Here is a 21,605-nt window from a genome sequence, read left to right on the forward strand (position 1 = left end):
ACCAGTTGGAGAACACTTCAATCTCTCTGGTCACTCGATTACAGACCTAAAAGTGGCAATTCTTCAACAAAAAAACTTCTAAAACAGACTCCAACGAGAGACTGCTGAATTGGAATTAATTTGCAAACTCGATACAATTAACTTAGGCTTGAATAGAGACTGGGAGTGGATGGGTCATTACACAAAGTAAAACTATTTCCCCATGTTTATTTCCCCCCCGCCCACCCCCCCACTGTTCCTCAGATGTTCTTGTCAACTAGTGGAAATGGCCCACCTTGATTATCTCTACAAAAGGTTTTCTCCCCACCCCCCGCTCTCCTGCTGGTAATAGCCCACCTTAGTCGATCACTCTCCTTACAGTGTGTATGGTAACACCCATTGTTTCATGTTCTCTGTGTATATAAATCTCCCCACTGTATTTTCCACTGAATGCGTCCGATGAAGTGAGCTGTAGCTCATGAAAGCTTATGCTCAAATAAATTTGTTAGTCTCTAAGGTGCCACAAGTACTCCTTTTATTCAAATGTTATATATTAGTTACACAGTATATTTCTTTCTGGCTCAGATATATTTTGACTAAGTGGTTTGGATCCTGCAGTTTCAGCTAAACATTTAGTATGTGTCACATAATGCTTTCTTACTTACTATATCTTATGTCCAGTAAAAAAAATGGCAAGGAAGCCAGAGCTGTATCGGCCTGGCAGAAAGAGGCAAATGGTAGACAAAACGCATAACTAGAGACCTATACATGGGTGTAGGTTAAACACTGACCATATTTGGCAGAATCACGCCCACAGCCAGATCCACGCACACAGATCTGCCAAGACAAACAGAGCAGTACATGGTGTAAGTTGTGCTGCCCTTATGGCATGCAGAAATACACCACTTCTTCTAGCTTTCCCCCTTCTCCCCGCTAACCAGGGTTACACTTTCCAAGCCTCTCCATCTCCAGTCGTGGCTCCTGTGTTTCACTCCTCTGTATCTAAGAACCATGCACTGCTCTTATCACTGATGTCAGCACGTGTTAAGCACACAAAGAAGAGCAGTTTACAGGCTTTAATTGTTCTATGAAGAATTGCCAAAGAAGACTACTTCGCTGAAATGCCCCCACTCTCCCATGCCCCGTTGTCTGTTCTTAGTGTTCAGTTTTCACTCCTTTCCTGGTATGTTTAATATAATGAATAAAAGTACTGCAAACGTGGTATTTGAAAAGTGCAATCATATCATCTAATGCCAGCTTCATCTGCTATAAGAGGTTTGTTAATCTGAAGATTGCTTTATCCTGCCTAGAAGTTTTAATGAAATTATATTACTATGTACCACTTAGAACATCTGTTATAATTATCATTTAGACTCCAGTCTTAAATATTGGAAGATGTCTTTAAATATTTTTTTTAATATTAACGCTTGTAAATACTATGATTGTATAAGTGAAATGTTGCGTGTGATTTCTTTACTAAACATTCAATGATAAAGGTTAATAAAATATTGCAATATGAATTCAAACAAGTAATTTTAAATACAAAATTTAACGGAATAACCCTGGTTACACAGGCTGATGGGTAAGGATGGTATTGTTTTGGAAAAATCTAAGATTGCTCTTATTGTTTGTAACACCTGGGTTAAAACATGTAGTGAAACAGAATTTTACTTTGCTGTAAGGCAAGAAGTAAGCCTTAGCTTTAAGGCACACGGAGAGCGTTATAACAGATATCCTTTCAATCAAGGTGAGCAAATAGCATAATAGCTATTGCTGGGCTGGAGTGCCACAAACCCATGTGTGTATGATACTGCAATGTGTTTATAGTCTTTTCTAAATATATTAAAGTGTTTCCAGAGAGAAGATTCCGGTTACAGGCGGAAAGTATAGGAAAGTCGCTTTCAAAACAGAGACAGCGTATCCAGGTGGAAAAAAAATTGAACAAATCTTAAGGAAAGCTGCAGGACAGATACAGTTTTCCTAATAAAGGCCTGGAATAAATTCTGCTTTTGTGAAGGAAGTACTGATGTTGTTACAACATGTGCTATTTAACAATGGCTATTAAATCCTACCAAACTGAGTAAAATAAGTGTTATGCTGTTTTTCAAAGGGTCAGCTTCAATGCTACTGAAAACCTGCATCTTTCCAAAGACAATTCAAACAACAACATCAACAAAGGATGTGCAGATCACATTAGCAAAAGTATGACTGTAGACAGCTTCATAAGGTCTAATTCTTCACCAATGGAAGCCAATGGGAAGATTGCAGTAACCATGAATGGCCATAGGATGATGCCCATAATGACGCTGAAATTTGAACACTACAACATGTTGAAACAATTCAGGACTTTCATTCAACGTCACTATTAATAGATATTAAAGATCAATACAAATGGGTTCTACAGCATTCACAAATTCAAATGCCAGCTTTCCTTTATTCTTGAAAATGTGTTACAGCTCTAAGATTTCCTGTACATCAAAATGGTAAAAGACTTCTAGTGCTAATACTTGCAAACACCACTGTAGCATGAATAGCAAAAGTAGTGATCCAAGATTCTGAAAGGTTTCAGAGTAACAGCCGTGTTAGTCTGTATTCGCAAAAAGAAAAGGAGTACTTGTGGCACCTTAGAGACTAACCAATTTATTAGAGCATAAGCTTTCGTGAGCTACAGCTCACTTCATCAGATGCATATCGTGGAAACTGCAGCAGACTTTATATATACACAGAGAATATGAACCAATACCTCCTCCCACCCCACTGTCCTGCTGGTAATAGCTTATCTAAAGTGATCATCAGGTGGGCCATTTCCAGTACAAATCCAGGTTTTCTCACCCTCCACCCCCCCACACAAATTCACTCTCCTGCTGGTGATAGCCCATCCAAAGTGACAACTCTTTACACAATGTGCATGACAATCAAGTTGGGCTATTTCCTGCACAAATCCAGGTTTTCTCACATCCCCCCACCCCCATACACACACAAACTCACTCTCCTGCTGGTAATAGCTCATCCAAACTGACCACTCTTCAAGATTAAATCCAAGTTAAACCAGAAAATCTGGGGGGGGGGGGGGTAGGAAAAAACAAGAGGAAACAGGCTACCTTGCATAATGACTTAGCCACTCCAAGTCTCTATTTAAGCCTAAATTAATAGTATCCAATTTGCAAATGAATTCCAATTCAGCAGTTTCTCGCTGGAGTCTGGATTTGAAGTTTTTTTGTTTTAAGATAGCGACCTTCATGTCTGTGATTGCGTGACCAGAGAGATTGAAGTGTTCTCTGACTGGTTTATGAATGTTATAATTCTTGACATCTGATTTGTGTCCATTTATTCTTTTACGTAGAGACTGTCCAGTCTGACCAATGTACATGGCAGAGGGGCATTGCTGGCACATGATGGCATATATCATATTGGTGGATGTGCAGGTGAACAAGCCTCTGATAGTGTGGCTGATGTTATTAGGCCCTGTGATGGTGTCCCCTGAATAGATATGTGGGCACAATTGGCAACGGGCTTTGTTGCAAGGATAAGTTCCTGGGTTAGTGGTTCTGTTGTGTGGTATGTGGTTGTTGGTGAGTATTTGCTTCAGGTTGCTGTAGGCAAGGACTGGCCTGTCTCCCAAGATTTGTGAGAGTGTTGGGTCATCCTTTAGGATAGGTTGTAGATCCTTAATAATGCGTTGGAGGGGTTTTAGTTGGGGACTGAAGGTGACGGCTAGTGGCGTTCTGTTATTTTCTTTGTTAGGCCTGTCCTGTAGTAGGTAACTTCTGGGAACTCTTCTGGCTCTATCAATCTGTTTCTTTACTTCTGCAGGTGGGTATTGTAGTTGTAAGAAAGCTTGACAGAGATCTTGTAGGTGTTTGTCTCTGTCTGAGGGGTTGGAGCAAATGCGGTTGTATCGCAGAGCTTGGCTGTAGACGATGGATCGTGTGGTGTGGTCAGGGTGAAAGCTGGAGGCATGCAGGTAGGAATAGCGGTCAGTAGGTTTCCGGTATAGGGTGGTGTTTATGTGACCATTGTTTATTAGCACTGTAGTGTCCAGGAAGTGGATCTCTTGTGTGGACTGGACCAGGCTGAGGTTGGTGGTGGGATGGAAATTGTTGAAATCATGGTGGAATTCCTCAAGGGCTTCTTTTCCATGGGTCCAGATGATGAAGATGTCATCAATATAGCGCAAGTAGAGTAGGGGCTTTAGGGGACGAGAGCTGAGCCTCTCTCTCTACTCTACTTTCTACTCTCAGCCCAGCAGAAGCAGCTGTTCTATCTCGGGGCCTCTCCTTCTGCCCCTCCACTCCCACGAACATGATACAGTTCTGTGGTGACCTAGAATCCTATTTTCGACGTCTCCGTCTCAAGGAATATTTCCAAAATACCTCTGAACAACATACTAATCCACAGAGGTCTCCCTGCCAACACTACAGAAAGAGGGATTCTAGATGGACTCCTCCTGAAGGTCGAAACAGCAGACTGGACTTCTACATAGAGTGCTTCCGCCGACGTGCACGGGCTGAAATTGTGGAAAAGCAGCATCACTTGCCCCATAACCTCAGCCATGCGGAACGCAATGCCATCCACAGCCTCAGAAACAACTCTGACATCATAATCAAAAAGGCTGACAAAGGAGGTGCTGTTGTCATCATGAATAGGTCGGAATATGAACAAGAGGCTGCTCGGCAGCTCTCCAACACGAGTTTCTACAAGCCATTACCCTATGATCCCACTGAGAGTTACCAAAAGCAACTACAGCATTTGCTCAAGAAACTTCCTGAAAAAGCACAAGATCAAATCCGCACAGACACACCCCTGGAACCCCGACCTGGGATATTCTATCTACTACCCAAGATCCATAAACCTGGAAATCCTGGGCGCCCCATCATCTCAGGCACTGGCACCCTGACAGCAGGATTGTCTGGCTATGTAGACTCCCTCCTCAGGCCCTACGCTACCAGCACTCCCACCTACCTTCGAGACACCACTGACTTCCTGAGGAAACTTCAATCCATCGGTGATCTTCCTGATAACACCATCCTGGCCACTATGGATGTAGAAGCCCTCTACACCAACATTCCACACAAAGATGGACTACAAGCCGTCAAGAACACTATCCCCGATAATGTCACGGCTAACCTGGTGGCTGAACTATGTGACTTTGTCCTTACCCATAACTACTTCACATTTGGGGACAATGTATACCTTCAAATCAGCGGCACTGCTATGGGTACCCACATGGCCCCACAGTATGCCAACATTTTTATGGCTGATTTAGAACAACGCTTCCTCAGCTCTCGTCCCCTAAAGCCCCTACTCTACTTGTGCTATATTGATGATATCTTCATCATCTGGACCCATGGAAAAGAAGCCCTTGAGGAATTCCACCATGATTTCAACAATTTCCATCCCACCACCAACCTCAGCCTGGTCCAGTCCACACAAGAGATCCACTTCCTGGACACTACAGTGCTAATAAACAATGGTCACATAAACACCACCCTATACCGTAAACCTACTGACCGCTATTCCTACCTGCATGCCTCCAGCTTTCACCCTGACCACACCACACGATCCATCGTCTACAGCCAAGCTCTGCGATACAACCGCATTTGCTCCAACCCCTCAGACAGAGACAAACACCTACAAGATCTCTATCAAGCTTTCTTACAACTACAATACCCACCTGCAGAAGTAAAGAAACAGATTGATAGAGCCAGAAGAGTTCCCAGAAGTTACCTACTACAGGACAGGCCTAACAAAGAAAATAACAGAACGCCACTAGCCGTCACCTTCAGCCCCCAACTAAAACCCCTCCAACGCATTATTAAGGATCTACAACCTATCCTAAAGGATGACCCAACACTCTCACAAATCTTGGGAGACAGGCCAGTCCTTGCCTACAGCAACCTGAAGCAAATACTCACCAACAACCACATACCACACAACAGAACCACTAACCCAGGAACTTATCCTTGCAACAAAGCCCGTTGCCAATTGTGCCCACATATCTATTCAGGGGACACCATCACAGGGCCTAATAACATCAGCCACACTATCAGAGGCTCGTTCACCTGCACATCCACCAATGTGATCTATGCCATCATGTGCCAGCAATGCCCCTCTGCCATGTACATTGGTCAAACTGGACAGTCTCTACGTAAAAGAATAAATGGACACAAATCAGATGTCAAGAATTATAACATTCATAAACCAGTCAGAGAACACTTCAATCTCTCTGGTCACGCAATCACAGACATGAAGGTCGCTATCTTAAAACAAAAAAACTTCAAATCCAGACTCCAGCGAGAAACTGCTGAATTGGAATTCATTTGCAAATTGGATACTATTAATTTAGGCTTAAATAGAGACTTGGAGTGGCTAAGTCATTATGCAAGGTAGCCTGTTTCCTCTTGTTTTTTCCTACCCCCCCCCCAGATTTTCTGGTTTAACTTGGATTTAAACTTGAAGAGTGGTCAGTTTGGATGAGCTATTACCAGCAGGGGAGTGAGTTTGTGTGTGTATGGGGGTGGGGGGGATGTGAGAAAACCTGGATTTGTGCAGGAAATAGCCCAACTTGATTGTCATGCACATTGTGTAAAGAGTTGTCACTTTGGATGGGCTATCACCAGCAGGAGAGTGAATTTGTGTGGGGGGGTGGAGGGTGAGAAAACCTGGATTTGTACTGGAAATGGCCCACCTGATGATCACTTTAGATAAGCTATTACCAGCAGGACAGTGGGGTGGGAGGAGGTATTGGTTCATATTCTCTGTGTATATATAAAGTCTGCTGCAGTTTCCACGATATGCATCTGATGAAGTGAGCTGTAGCTCACGAAAGCTTATGCTCTAATAAATTGGTTAGTCTCTAAGGTGCCACAAGTACTCCTTTTCTTTTTTCAAGATTCTGAAGTGCTTCTGTGTAAAGATTTCATTTCTACAGTATTATATTAATAGTAATGTCATTCTAAGATGTTATAAAATAATTTTTCCTCAATATTTAGACAGGTTTAACTAAATGTTGCAAAAAGAAAGATTTTTAGGTTATTTAGCCTTTCTGAAGTGATTGTGATGCTGTTTGAAAAGTTTGTGGCTACCTGTGTCCTGTTCAGCTGTTTATAGTTAAAGAACATGATAATTGCCAGCTTTCCCTCTGATCTAAATTTAAACCCATCTAGTTATGCCCAACCCAAGCCTGATGTGTTCTTAGAATCAGTAGATTATTCTTGCCAGAGGGAACATGCCTGAGTCTTTATGACATCACTGTACTGTTAACTGCCCACATTTCCATACTTTATCATCGTCACTGAAGTCCACAGAACAGTTGCTTTCAAAATCTGATATATGATAGACACAAACTATATATAAAACTTTAAGTAATGGAAAACAAATTTTCAACAGCTAACTATGCACCTCTGTTTTAGATAAACTTGGGGGATATATCCATTTTGGTGAAACCCTTTTATAGTCAGTTTCCTGATACAGTAAATTCAGTGTTGCACTTTACAATGTACTTGCAGTTGAGTAAAAATCTGGTTCAAGAAAATTAAACATCTAACCCAAAATCACTGGGTAGGCCAGAGTGGGGACCATGCTTGACAGTATTTTTCCCATGCAGCTTCCTACAGTGAACTGTATCTCACTTGTGGGATATAGGCCTACATTGCTGTGCATGCATTAGAGGTAGAAGATTTCTCCCAGGTTATCTCTGGGTCCTGCTAGTTGTCCTCAGATCAGCATTGGCTGCACCTCAACGCTATTAGGGCTGTCACCTCTACCCCGTTGATCCACACAGGGATTAGATTCTTGGCCAGGCCTCTTTTTCTAACCCAGGTGTCTGGCATCCATGCCTGCCCATCGGGGCAATTCATGAAGGAGCAGTCACAGCAGAAATGACCTGTTGCTAGCACAAAAAAGCAAGTGTGAGTTGAGGTTTTTTTTCCACCCCTGACTGCACAGAGGAGGTGGGACTTGTGTGGTGGGTCTTTCTTTGGGACTGGTCCGTCCTCTCACTCTTTCCTCCCCTTGGAACCAGTCTTCTAGGGCTTTGTTATAGCCATGGACTGGCTGGGGGCGCCAGACCTGGCATGCAGTTCCCCAGTGGGTTGCCCCCTCAGCAGGCCAGAAGGTCTGCTGTCACTGGTCAGCTGGGGTGAGCATCTTTGGTTTTGAGTGGCACCACTGTCAGGTCTGCAGCTGCTAAATTGTTCCAGCACCACTTGTTTGGCCACCTGTCCTCCTGTCCATCTGTTGGGCTGGAGCCACTGCCAAGAGTATTCCTTAAGCCTCTTGGTCACTGCTCATAACTGGGTCCCCAGGGGACATCTTTCCCAACATAAGCACTATTGGTGGGTTTCTGCCATGATACGGAAGGTGTCCAAGATGGCCCCTTGACCTTAGCATAATCTTGGGCTTCCATGGCATCAAAGTTCCAGTACATAGCTTGAGTAAGTCCAGTAAGATATGGTGCCAGCAAAACAGTCCTGTATTTGGATGGCCATCAAGCTGCTGTGATGACCCTCTTGAAAGTGACTGAGAAAGCTTTGGAGTCATCTTCTGGCCCCGTTTTTGTGAGTCTTACAGGAGGTTCGTAATTGTGGTGGGGCTCAAGGTACCAGTCGCCATGTTTGCGTTTGCTCCGGGAGGTTGTAAAATGGCCATCACCTGTTGAAGCAGGCTTGTTGCTGTTCCTGCTGTTGTCGCCTGCTCCTGGATAAGCTGTTATTGCTGTTGTTGGGCAGTCATATGTTGGAAAACCTGGTTCTGCTGCTGTTGGCTGACCATCAGCCACTTCAAAAATTTGTCGAAATCCATTTTTCTTCTCATTCTCTCTCTCTCTCCCCTCTTTTTCTTCCCTTCCAGTTCTTCTTCTCAAAGTCTTACAGCAGACCCAGCGTGAATGCTTACATTCTCCACCAAGTTGGGATGTTGTCACTTGATGGAAGCATCACCCAGTGATTAGGGGGTGAGTTCCTCCTTAGTGCAGAGGGTGGTTGGTAGGAGAGCCCGGGCTCTCCCCTCTACTGGGCTCGACCCAGGGCTCTGCGAGGGTTACCAAGGGCGCCTTACAGTTGCCCTATCTGGGCCACTTCCTACCCCCCATTCTATAGTCCATGCTTTTCCATCTATAACAACAGATGCTGAAGAAAAGGTATAAACTGCACCTTTAGTCTGTCTAGGCCCACCAGATAGGCTCCCCTTTTCCTAGAAGAGCTGCTGCAGCATCCCTTCTTAGGCGCTCCCAAGGCATATCTTTCTCCCTGCCTTGTCTTTCCCTTTCTGAGTGGTCTGGCTTCCTTTTAAGTTCCATCTGGAGCATGCTCTGGGCGGGGTTGTCTGGGCCCAGATCTATCCTTTAACCCCTTCAGTCCTAGTGCAGGGTTTATACACCCCATCACAACCAGCAGCACAGGTTATACTAACTTATGTATTACTTTCAGCTAGATCTTCAGCATGTGTTTTACTTTCTACCTATCAATGTCAAACATTCTTATTTACAAATATACTAGCAAAGACATGCAACTGAATAAAAATAGTAATTTTCTCACCAATTAAAGATATTATGGCATATATGTAATTTATATGAATAACAAGCTTTATATGATTCTGTCTTGTAACTTATGCAAGCTGCAATTCTATAAGAAAGGAGGAAATGCACACAAAGGGAAGCAGGGAAATTGTCAATGGGAGTAGCCCTGTGCCAAAGTGAGTAATTAACACAATCTTCTTCCAAAATTCAGCAAACCAAAAAATTCTGACCCTGAGTCATCTTAGCTTAATATATGTGCCTGTGAGCAACTGTTAGATTCATCTCCAGTGCTCCTTTTAATACCACCTAATCATGATCCCATAACGAATGCATGTACTGCCTACTAAGATTCCCAAGTGTCAGCGGACAATACTATGGTATTTTACAACAAACTATTTTTCAGCTATGTGATGAAACATGCACAGTACATTGCAAGTAAATGTTGTGAAATTTTTACCGTTAGGGGACTGGGTGACTCAGGTGACCGGTAGGGGACATGAAATATAACCTCTAGGCTGTGAGTTGAAATCCCACCCAGTTAGGCAGTGACTGAATAGTGGCCGGTGTGAAATGAATTGATGGGTCTCAGTCCAGTTCTAATGGACAGATGTCCACCTCCTCAAACACAGTTGGCATCCTTGCTTGAATTCTCAGCAGAAGGGCAAGATTTAATGAGCATGGAGAGTGAACTAGCCTCTCAGGCTTAGAGGTGGCCCTGTAGGTCACTGGCTGAACAGTGTAAGGATAGACAAACAGATTATTATAGTCTCCAGGGCTGTCAATCCAGCACCTTTCATCACTACTAAATTCAGTTAAAAAAATAAAAATAAATTATGCCTTTGACAAAAATAACTTGTCAGCGCATGTCTTTGGCTGTGCTTAGGAGAAGAGCTGAACTAGTTTTTAACTGCTTCTAATTGCCAAGATACTGCAAAGCATAACATTTATAAAGCTACAACTCGACGTTTATTTCTAGCATGCAGAACAAGGACCCTTTTACACAGCACACATGGTTGGGGCCTTACAGTTGGGTAAAGATATTCCTGTATATCTTAATACACTGTATGAAAGTGGTAGTAAAATTCACTCAGACCTAAAGTCTAAACCCAAATTCAGTTATGAGCCCTTGAATCTTAGATGTCGGATGGGCCAAGAGCATACCACAGAGCCATGAAAAAGTGACAAGAGCACCGGTCAAGAAATACAGCTGGCAAATTTAAACAGTCAGAACAGGGCTCCTCTTTCTGGCAACGTCATTAGGTAAGATGGGGAGACTGATCTATCTTTAATGCCTAGAGATTGTGTGCAGGTTACAAATGAGGCCTATTGTGCAGGGCATTTTTGTTAACCAAAAAAAACCCCAAAATGCAAATAACCCCCCCAAAACCCCAAACCAAAAACAGCAACAACCCTCCCCTCCCACAACCCTGCACCTGAGTGCATTAATTTTGTCATATTTTATGACATACTTTTGGGGTATATGTTGGGTCTGATCCTGCTCAAAGTCAATGCAAGATTTTCATTGACTTCTTCAGTGGGAGTAGAAACAGGCCCTGGGGACTACAGCAATTAAATACATCAGAAATAGGGACTGTTTTCCTCTGGACCAGCGAAATAATGTTCAAATTTGTACAGGTGAATACAGCTACATTAAGCCCCTCTTGACTGCCCCTTCACTCTCAGCAGTAGTCTCCTCCAAAGTGCACATTTCATAAACAAATTGCGGATAAAAAGGTCATTGCATTTTTAAATGGTTTTGAATACCACCAAATAAATAAATCAGTCCATCCAGTAGGAAGCTAAGCACTAAATTAAAGAAAACAAGACTTGCAAATATAACATTTATCTTTTAAAATATTCCCAGCACATTTAATTAAAAGTCATGTCTCAGTCAAGGAGCTTACATGTTAAAATGTCCCATGGTACACAGGTGAACATGCTTCTTTAGAAGGCTGTTATGTCTGAAAGGGAGTGGCGTGACCCACTAAGTTATTCTTTTTCCAGTATTTGGCTTCAAAAATGCTTTGCAGTTTTGCATGTAGCTTTTCAAAGCTTTCGGAATTTCATAGGATAGTGAGGATTATAACCAAGAAGCAAAACATTTCTAAGATTTGGCGAACTTTCACTAAACTTAATTTATAAGCCAATCAAAAGATAGAATGTGTGTGCATGCATGCGTGTGTGTGAGTGAGAGAGAGAGAGAGAGAAAACGGTAAGAGGTTTGGAATGTACCGTACTTTAAAAGCACAGAGAGCATGCATTATTCACTAGGAAGCACATAAAGAAAGATAAATGAAAGAAGCAGGGGAAGGCGAGCAGTAAGAGCAGCCTTCAGAGCAACAAGAAATTGTTAGTGAGCCTTAGCATCTGGGAAAGCTGGAATCCAGGTGTCCACCAGTTTGGTCTTATGTTCTGAGAACATGATTAAATACCAAAGTAGAGGTCCTTCTGCAGGGGCCAGGAGAATGCCTGATGGAAACAGAACTGTCAAGAGGAGAGGATATTGTGTCATATTTGCCTTTAAAATGTACTCATTTTTAGATCCTACTGAAGAATTTTGGGGGGACTTTTTGGTAGACTAGACCTTCGGCTTTCTCTTCCATTTTTACTCAGTTCATCCCTTTTATAAACATATTTATTCATAGATCTCTGATTTTGTAGGCTTTTCCACATTATATACTTTTCTTTCAGAAAACAAATAGCATTTCACACTATTCCCATGAACTGTGTGGTGTGACTCTTGCAAAAAGCTAAAGTATATTGGTTCTTGTAGCAAATCTTTTTAATTGAGAAAAAGTTTTTCATGATAAGTTTCAGTACCTATAAAAGCTGCAGCTTTTTGGTTTATATCAATTCAGTTCCTTCCATATGTACATCTTAATTTAATTGGTAATGCATTTAAATGACATTTTAATACCGGACTGTGTGCATTATACAGAACGTACAGTAGACAATGATTTGATAACTAAGGACTTAACAGTCAACAGGCCATGTGACTACAGAGGTAATTTGCTAAGAAAAAGACTATATATTTTCCTGAACATAAAGTTCAAACTAAGAAGATCAACAAAAGTGCACTACTCAGTCTAAGAAAAAGACTTTTTAGTTCTACTTGAAGTTTCACATTAAAATACAAACAGCCAATATATGGATGGATTTGTGAATACCCAGGTACATGATGAAAACAAATGTGGACTTATGGAAACAACCCCCTTTTGCCCAATGCTTCCAGCCTGATTGTGAGAAGTACTGAGTGCTCTCTTATCCAATAGAAGTTGAGGGAACTCAGAATATCACAAGAGGTCATCTGATCCCTTTGCAGGATCGGGCCCTTAGTTTGTGTGATAATTAGCATGAATCTGTGATGTAGTGGAATCTCTTTGTATTGCCACTTGGGATAGCTAGGTTCAAGAGGAACTTTAGGACTCCCATTTCTCAGGGTGTGTCAATAAATGCCTTTTGTGTTTTATGGTGTTGGTCCAGGTATCATGGAAGCCTACACTTTGCCAGCTAAGCCACTGAGGAGCACAAACAGCTCAGGTGACACTTTTTATAGCACACACATCTGCTGGAAAGTAGACAACATATAGGCAGCAAACTGGAATAAAGGATAGCTCTGGAAATCATCAGAGAAAAACTTCAAAGAATATAGAGACCGATTAGAGCCTGCTCTCTAATCTGATCTCCATAATAACCATAATAATAGGAAATATGATGTACATAATATTTATGGCAACTGCTCTGTTGTGCTCACGCAGCATCAATGCCCAGAATGCAGAGATCCCCTCCAAACCCTTACATGCTTTTTTCCCCTGATTTGAAATAAAAATAAATAAATACATTAAGGTAAAGTAAAAAGAAAACAATAACCTTTAAACAAGGAACACGTCTGATTAATGTTCATTACAAACCCAGGAAAGGTTCCCATTCCATGTTGGTGGGAGGATTCTTTTTAAAAGCCTTGTATACCTCAGACGAAAGTGACTTTACTTTCTGTTGCACTGGGCTATCTGCTGTACCACAGAAAGAGCAGGTGGCTCATTTAGTGCAATTATACCAGTTTGATTCTAACCCATTTTTTAAATTCACTGGCAACGACCAGCTAATTCTGTTTAAATAATCCACTCACTGTGTTTAAATTTTGCTTTCAGTGTGTGGTTCAGTCACTCTCAGTTAGTGGATTCGATGTTGGCTTCATTCTTTCTAGCTGCCTCATAGCTAAACATGAACCGATTAGCCATTCCAAGTTGGCTATTGCTGCACATGAGATGGATCCTTCACTTCATTTATGTTAGTCATGGAGCTCAGCCCCACTGAATTTTTGGTTGAACAACTATTTAAAATGCCAATATTCTGCCGGATAGGAAAAAAGCAAAGATTGGAGGCAAAGCATTATCCTTTGCATTTAATGCCGATTTTTAGCTTGGATTAAATAAAATGGCTTGCTTCTTGCCCTTCCATCCCAGAACCCATTTAGTAAATAGGAATTAGTTCACTTCATTTCATAATAACTATTAAAAATGTAACAGTAAACAAATAACAGTTCCTTTGCCAGCAGAATTAAGGTTGCCACCATCAGAAAACTAGGATTTGGGACTATTCACTGAGTGCTAGATCTTCTCATTTTGGGAGAGCTCTTTATTGTGTGTGATGAACCACTGTACAGCCCAACAGGAGCACAGGAAGCATACGGCCTCTAAGGATATGACTACACTACAATCAGGAGGTGTGACTTAGCTTTAAAATCAAAGCTAGCTTGAGTACAACAGCAGTAACAATACAGCAGAAGGGTGGGTAAATGCAAGCACTACAGTTCTTCACAGCTCTTATATGGGGCATACAACGGTGAAGGGATGGAGGCTATTTAGAGCTGTGTAAAAACCAGGCAGAATCTAGTACTGAGTTGGGAGATAAGGTTAACATATCCTTGCAAAATTCTACTTGCCCACTTCCCTGAAGTGAGTAATTTATTTTGATGGGCACATAAAAAAATTCATTTGTTTTTCATTATGATGTTGGTAAGGCCCAGCAAGTAGATTTTTGCCTGGCCTGGTCAATTTTCATGACAATTTTGCGAGGCTGAGATAGTAAATGTGAGTGAAAATATATCAATGAGAAGTAATTCCTTCCCTTTTATCTCTGGGACACTTTGGACTTTTCTGGTTTGTCTTTTCTAAAGAGGAGAATCTCCAGGATTATATAGGTTACATTGTTTTCTATAAAAAGAAAAGGAGTACTTGTGGCACCTTAGAGACTAACCAATTTATTTGAGCATGAGCTTTCGTGAGCTACAGCTCACTTCATCAGATGTTTACCGTGGAAACTGCACCAGACTTTATATACACACAGAAATCATGAAACAATACCTCCTCCCACCCCACTGTCCTGCTGGTAATAGCTTATCTAAAGTGATCAACAGGTGGGCCATTTCCAGCACAAATCCAGGTTTTCTCACCCTCCACCCCCCCACACAAATTCACTCTCCTGCTGGTGCTAACCCATCCAAAGTGACAACTCTTTACATAATCAAGTCGGGCTATTTCCTGCATAGATCAAGGTTTTCTCACATCCCCCCCACCCCCATACACACACAAACTCACTCTCCTGCTGGTAATAGCTCATCTAAACTGACCATTCTCCAGGTTTAAATCCAAGTTAAACCAGAACATCTGGGGGGGGGGGGGGGGTAGGAAAAAACAAGAGGAAACAGGCTACCTTGCATAATGACTTAGCCACTCCCAGTCTCTATTTAAGCCTAAATTAATAGTATCCAATTTGCAAATGAATTCCAATTCAGCAGTTTCTCGCTGGAGTCTGGATTTGAAGTTTTTTTGTTTTAAGATAGCGACCTTCATGTCTGTGATTGCGTGACCAGAGAGATTGAAGTGTTCTCCGACTGGTTTATGAATGTTATAATTCTTGACATCTGATTTGTGTCCATTTATTCTTTTACGTAGAGACTGTCCAGTTTGACCAATGTACATGGCAGAGGGGCATTGCTGGCACATGATGGCATAGATCACATTGGTGGATGTGCAGGTGAACGAGCCTCTGATAGTGTGGCTGATGTTATTAGGCCCTGTGATGGTGTCCCCTGAATAGATATGTGGGCACAATTGGCAACGGGCTTTGTTGCAAGGATAAGTTCCTGGGTTAGTGGTTCTGTTGTGTGGTATGTGGTTGTTGGTGAGTATTTGCTTCAGGTTGCGGGGCTGTCTGTAGGCAAGGACTGGCCTGTCTCCCAAGACTTGTGAGAGTGTTGGGTCATCCTTTAGGATAGGTTGTAGATCCTTAATAATGCGTTGGAGGGGTTTTAGTTGGGGGCTGAAGGTGACGGCTAGTGGCGTTCTGTTATTTTCTTTGTTAGGCCTGTCCTGTAGTAGGTAACTTCTGGGAACTCTTCTGGCTCTATCAATCTGTTTCTTTACTTCTGCAGGTGGGTATTGTAGTTGTAAGAAAGCTTGACAGAGATCTTGTAGGTGTTTGTCTCTGTCTGAGGGGTTGGAGCAAATGCGGTTGTATCGCAGAGCTTGGCTGTAGACGATGGATCGTGTGGTGTGGTCAGGGTGAAAGCTGGAGGCATGCAGGTAGGAATAGCGGTCAGTAGGTTTACGGTATAGGGTGGTGTTTATGTGGCCATTGTTTATTAGCACTGTAGTGTCCAGGAAGTGGATCTCTTGTGTGGACTGGACCAGGCTGAGGTTGGTGGTGGGATGGAAATTGTTGAAATCATGGTGGAATTCCTCAAGGGCTTCTTTTCCATGGGTCCAGATGATGAAGATGTCATCAATATAGCGCAAGTAGAGTAGGGGCTTTAGGGGACGAGAGCTGAGGAAGCGTTGTTCTAAATCAGCCATAAAAATGTTGGCATACTGTGGGGCCATGCGGGTACCCATAGCAGTGCCGCTGATCTGAAGGTATACATTGTCCCCAAATGTGAAATAGTTATGGGTAAGGACAAAGTCACAAAGTTCAGCCACCAGGTTAGCCGTGACATTATCGGGGATAGTGTTCTTGACGGCTTGTAGTCCATCTTTGTGTGGAATGTTGGTGTAGAGGGCTTCTACATCCATAGTAGCCAGGATGGTGTTATCAGGAAGATCACCGATGGATTGAAGTTTCCTCAGGAAGTCAGTGGTGTCTCGAAGGTAGCTGGGAGTGCTGGTAGCGTAGGGCCTGAGGAGGGAGTCTACATAGCCAGACAATCCTGCTGTCAGGGTGCCAGTGCCTGAGATGATGGGGCGCCCAGGATTTCCAGGTTTATGGATCTTGGGTAGTAGATAGAATATCCCAGGTCGGGGTTCCAGGGGTGTGTCTGTGCGGATTTGATCTTGTGCTTTTTCAGGAAGTTTCTTGAGCAAATGCTGTAGTTGCTTTTGGTAACTCTCAGTGGGATCATAGGGTAATGGCTTGTAGAAACTCGTGTTGGAGAGCTGCCGAGCAGCCTCTTGTTCATATTCCGACCTATTCATGATGACAACAGCACCTCCTTTGTCAGCCTTTTTGATTATGATGTCAGAGTTGTTTCTGAGGCTGTGGATGGCATTGCGTTCCGCATGGCTGAGGTTATGGGGCAAGTGATGCTGCTTTTCCACAATTTCAGCCCGTGCACGTCGGCGGAAGCACTCTATGTAGAAGTCCAGTCTGCTGTTTCGACCTTCAGGAGGAGTCCATCTAGAATCCCTCTTTCTGTAGTGTTGGCAGGGAGACCTCTGTGGATTAGTATGTTGTTCAGAGGTATTTTGGAAATATTCCTTGAGACGGAGACGTCGAAAATAGGATTCTAGGTCACCACAGAACTGTATCATGTTCGTGGGGGTGGAGGGGCAGAAGGAGAGGCCCCGAGATAGAACAGCTGCTTCTGCTGGGCTGAGAGTATAGTTGGATAGGTTAACAATATTGCTAGGTGGGGTGAGGGAACCATTGCTGTGGCCCCTTGTAGCATGTAGTAGTTTAGAAAGTTTAGTGTCTTTTTTTTTTTTTTTTTTTTTTTTTTTTGTAGAGAAGCAAAGTGTGCGTTGTAAATGGCTTGTCTAGTTTTAGTAAAATCCAGCCACGAGGAAGTTTGTGTGGAAGGTTGGTTCTTTATGAGAGTATCCATTTTTGAGAGCTCATTCTTAATCTTTCCCTGTTTGCTGTAGAGGATCTTGATCAGGTGATTCCGCAGTTTCTTTGAGAGCGTGAGGCACAAGCTGTCAGCATAGTCTGTGTGGTATGTAGATTGTAATGGATTTTTGACCTTCAGTCCTTTTGGTACGATGTCCATCTGTTTGCATTTGGAAAGGAAGATGATGTCTGTCTGTATCTGTACAAGTTTCTTCATGCAGTTGATAGATTTCCACTCCATACGGCTAAATGCAGTGCCTTGCATAATGACAGGTTTCAGAGGAACAGCCGTGTTAGTCTGTATTCGCAAAAAGAAAAGGAGTACTTGTGGCACCTTAGAGACTAACCAATTTATTTGAGCATGAGCTTTCGTGAGCTACAGCTCACTTCATCAGATGTTTACCGTGGAAACTGCACCAGACTTTATATACACACAGAAATCATGAAACAATACCTCCTCCCACCCCACTGTCCTGCTGGTAATAGCTTATCTAAAGTGATCAACAGGTGGGCCATTTCCAGCACAAATCCAGGTTTTCTCACCCTCCACCCCCCCACACAAATTCACTCTCCTGCTGGTGCTAGCCCATCCAAAGTGACAACTCTTTACATAATCAAGTCGGGCTATTTCCTGCATAGATCAAGGTTTTCTCACATCCCCCCCACCCCCATACACACACAAACTCACTCTCCTGCTGGTAATAGCTCATCTAAACTGACCATTCTCCAGGTTTAAATCCAAGTTAAACCAGAACATCTGGGGGGGGGGGTAGGAAAAAACAAGAGGAAACAGGCTACCTTGCATAATGACTTAGCCACTCCCAGTCTCTATTTAAGCCTAAATTAATAGTATCCAATTTGCAAATGAATTCCAATTCAGCAGTTTCTCGCTGGAGTCTGGATTTGAAGTTTTTTTGTTTTAAGATAGCGACCTTCATGTCTGTGATGACATCTTCATCATCTGGACCCATGGAAAAGAAGCCCTTGAGGAATTCCACCATGATTTCAACAATTTCCATCCCACCACCAACCTCAGCCTGGTCCAGTCCACACAAGAGATCCACTTCCTGGACACTACAGTGCTAATAAACAATGGCCACATAAACACCACCCTATACCGTAAACCTACTGACCGCTATTCCTACCTGCATGCCTCCAGCTTTCACCCTGACCACACCACACGATCCATCGTCTACAGCCAAGCTCTGCGATACAACCGCATTTGCTCCAACCCCTCAGACAGAGACAAACACCTACAAGATCTCTGTCAAGCTTTCTTACAACTACAATACCCACCTGCAGAAGTAAAGAAACAGATTGATAGAGCCAGAAGAGTTCCCAGAAGTTACCTACTACAGGACAGGCCTAACAAAGAAAATAACAGAACGCCACTAGCCGTCACCTTCAGCCCCCAACTAAAACCCCTCCAACGCATTATTAAGGATCTACAACCTATCCTAAAGGATGACCCAACACTCTCACAAGTCTTGGGAGACAGGCCAGTCCTTGCCTACAGACAGCCCCGCAACCTGAAGCAAATACTCACCAACAACCACATACCACACAACAGAACCACTAACCCAGGAACTTATCCTTGCAACAAAGCCCGTTGCCAATTGTGCCCACATATCTATTCAGGGGACACCATCACAGGGCCTAATAACATCAGCCACACTATCAGAGGCTCGTTCACCTGCACATCCACCAATGTGATCTATGCCATCATGTGCCAGCAATGCCCCTCTGCCATGTACATTGGTCAAACTGGACAGTCTCTACGTAAAAGAATAAATGGACACAAATCAGATGTCAAGAATTATAACATTCATAAACCAGTCGGAGAACACTTCAATCTCTCTGGTCACGCAATCACAGACATGAAGGTCGCTATCTTAAAACAAAAAAACTTCAAATCCAGACTCCAGCGAGAAACTGCTGAATTGGAATTCATTTGCAAATTGGATACTATTAATTTAGGCTTAAATAGAGACTGGGAGTGGCTAAGTCATTATGCAAGGTAGCCTGTTTCCTCTTGTTTTTTCCTACCCCCCCCCCCCCCCCAGATGTTCTGGTTTAACTTGGATTTAAACCTGGAGAATGGTCAGTTTAGATGAGCTATTACCAGCAGGAGAGTGAGTTTGTGTGTGTATGGGGGTGGGGGGGATGTGAGAAAACCTTGATCTATGCAGGAAATAGCCCGACTTGATTATGTAAAGAGTTGTCACTTTGGATGGGCTAGCACCAGCAGGAGAGTGAATTTGTGTGGGGGGGTGGAGGGTGAGAAAACCTGGATTTGTGCTGGAAATGGCCCACCTGTTGATCACTTTAGATAAGCTATTACCAGCAGGACAGTGGGGTGGGAGGAGGTATTGTTTCATGATTTCTGTGTGTATATAAAGTCTGGTGCAGTTTCCACGGTAAACATCTGATGAAGTGAGCTGTAGCTCACGAAAGCTCATGCTCAAATAAATTGGTTAGTCTCTAAGGTGCCACAAGTACTCCTTTTCTTTTTGCGAATACAGACTAACACGGCTGTTCCTCTGAAACCTGTCATTGTTTTCTATTTCCTCTGTGACTTGCTTTAAAAATCTTTTTAAGCTGCTCTGCAGTATATAGGGCCCAATTCTGCGGCCATTGAAGTCAATGGGAACAGGATTGGACTCAGATTCTTATTTCAGTATCATACTCCAATAAGCTATACTGTGTTAACAGGAAACTCATTGTAACCCAAGTCTCCAAGACTTGTAACAGTCCATGTATGTGGCATCAAATTACGAAGATCACCTGGAACATGAGCACAAGCAGAATCCAGCCACTCAGTCAACTTTGGGCTTGTTTTATTTGACCTTGGTTTTATTTTACTTTATTTATACAAACCTTTTTTTAAGGGAGAGAAGGTTGTAAAATTCTTACCTTTTAAAGGAGCCCATTGTTAACAATTTGTTCATCACAGCCCCCTCGATCTCACCAAAAAAGTTCCCAGTCTGAGGGGGAAGAACATACATGACCAGAAGTGGAGATAAATGCAAAAAAAGAGTGGATACAATTTAAACTGGCATATCCTAGGACCTGACAAGAGTGGAGCTGACAGTTACATAGATAGATTTTCAGGACTACTGCTACATAAAAATTGAAAAGGACTTAACAGTCATGACAAGTTATGGGGATTACAGAGTAAACCCTTGAGCAGATGGGTGAGTTTATACAATAGATTGAGGTACATTGCATAACATCTAATGTCAGAAATAAAAACCACCCAAATCTCAAGCTTGTAAAGAAAATGCAACTAATCTGATCACAAACCCTTGTGATTAAAATGCTACTCCATAAAGATATAAACTGGTTTTGAAAGGATTTCCTAAATGGTCATAAAAAAGCATTGTTTATAATTCCTGCATGACCTGTTTATGGAGCTGGAACATTACATTTCACCAATCCTATAAATTTTCACCCCATTTAGAGTCATTTCCTGCTTAAAACCACTCATCTCGATGAATGATCCATTTTGCCTTTGTTCAGTAAATGAAAAGATATGGAATAATGAAGACAAATTTCTGATGAGAAAACAAACATTCCTGTTATGAATTTGATATACAATCTGGAAGAAACCCCATTATCCATTAGGCCTGGTCCTGACAGCTAGGCAAATGGAGCTGTAAAGAATCATGCATGTGCAGGACAGTGTCTTTTTCCAGTGTAGGGATGGCATTTTTAATTCAGGACCTCAATTCACAGAACAATTGGACATGATCTTTGCACTGTTTTAAAGGGGAAAATCCCAGAATTTAGGGGAAGCGGGAGGAAAGGGCATGAATAACTAAACCCTAGTTTTCATTACAAGTAACTTACTTGACCTCAACTATACACCTGGGAGTTTGCAGACAGAAGTTACAGACCTAGCCAAGGGGCATTCCTCTGTCTAAAGAGCAAGTATTGCCTTTTTCACTGAGGGGAAACCTGGGACATTTTTCAAAACACATGAATGTGTAAAGCCTGCTAGGGG

General features: G+C 42.6%; 1 protein-coding gene across 8 annotated transcripts in view; it reads right to left on the reverse strand.

The window, feature by feature from the left end:
• Positions 1 to 21,605, reverse strand: part of CACNA2D3 (calcium voltage-gated channel auxiliary subunit alpha2delta 3) — a 735,544-nt gene that overhangs the window by 41,369 nt on the left and 672,570 nt on the right. For 6 of the 8 annotated variants that reach the window (XM_073351526.1, XM_073351527.1, XM_073351528.1 and 3 more), the window contains one exon: positions 20,516 to 20,586. The exons of 1 other annotated variant lie outside the window; for it this stretch is intronic. In XM_073351526.1, coding sequence (XP_073207627.1) covers positions 20,516 to 20,586 — 71 coding nt within the window. Of the gene's footprint in view, positions 1 to 770; positions 817 to 20,515; positions 20,587 to 21,605 lie in introns of all 8 variants that reach the window. One more of the 8 variants, XR_012159822.1, reaches the window with a different exon arrangement.

Source organism: Lepidochelys kempii, chromosome 7 (genome assembly GCF_965140265.1).
Source record: "Lepidochelys kempii isolate rLepKem1 chromosome 7, rLepKem1.hap2, whole genome shotgun sequence".
NCBI lineage: Eukaryota > Metazoa > Chordata > Testudines > Cheloniidae > Lepidochelys > Lepidochelys kempii.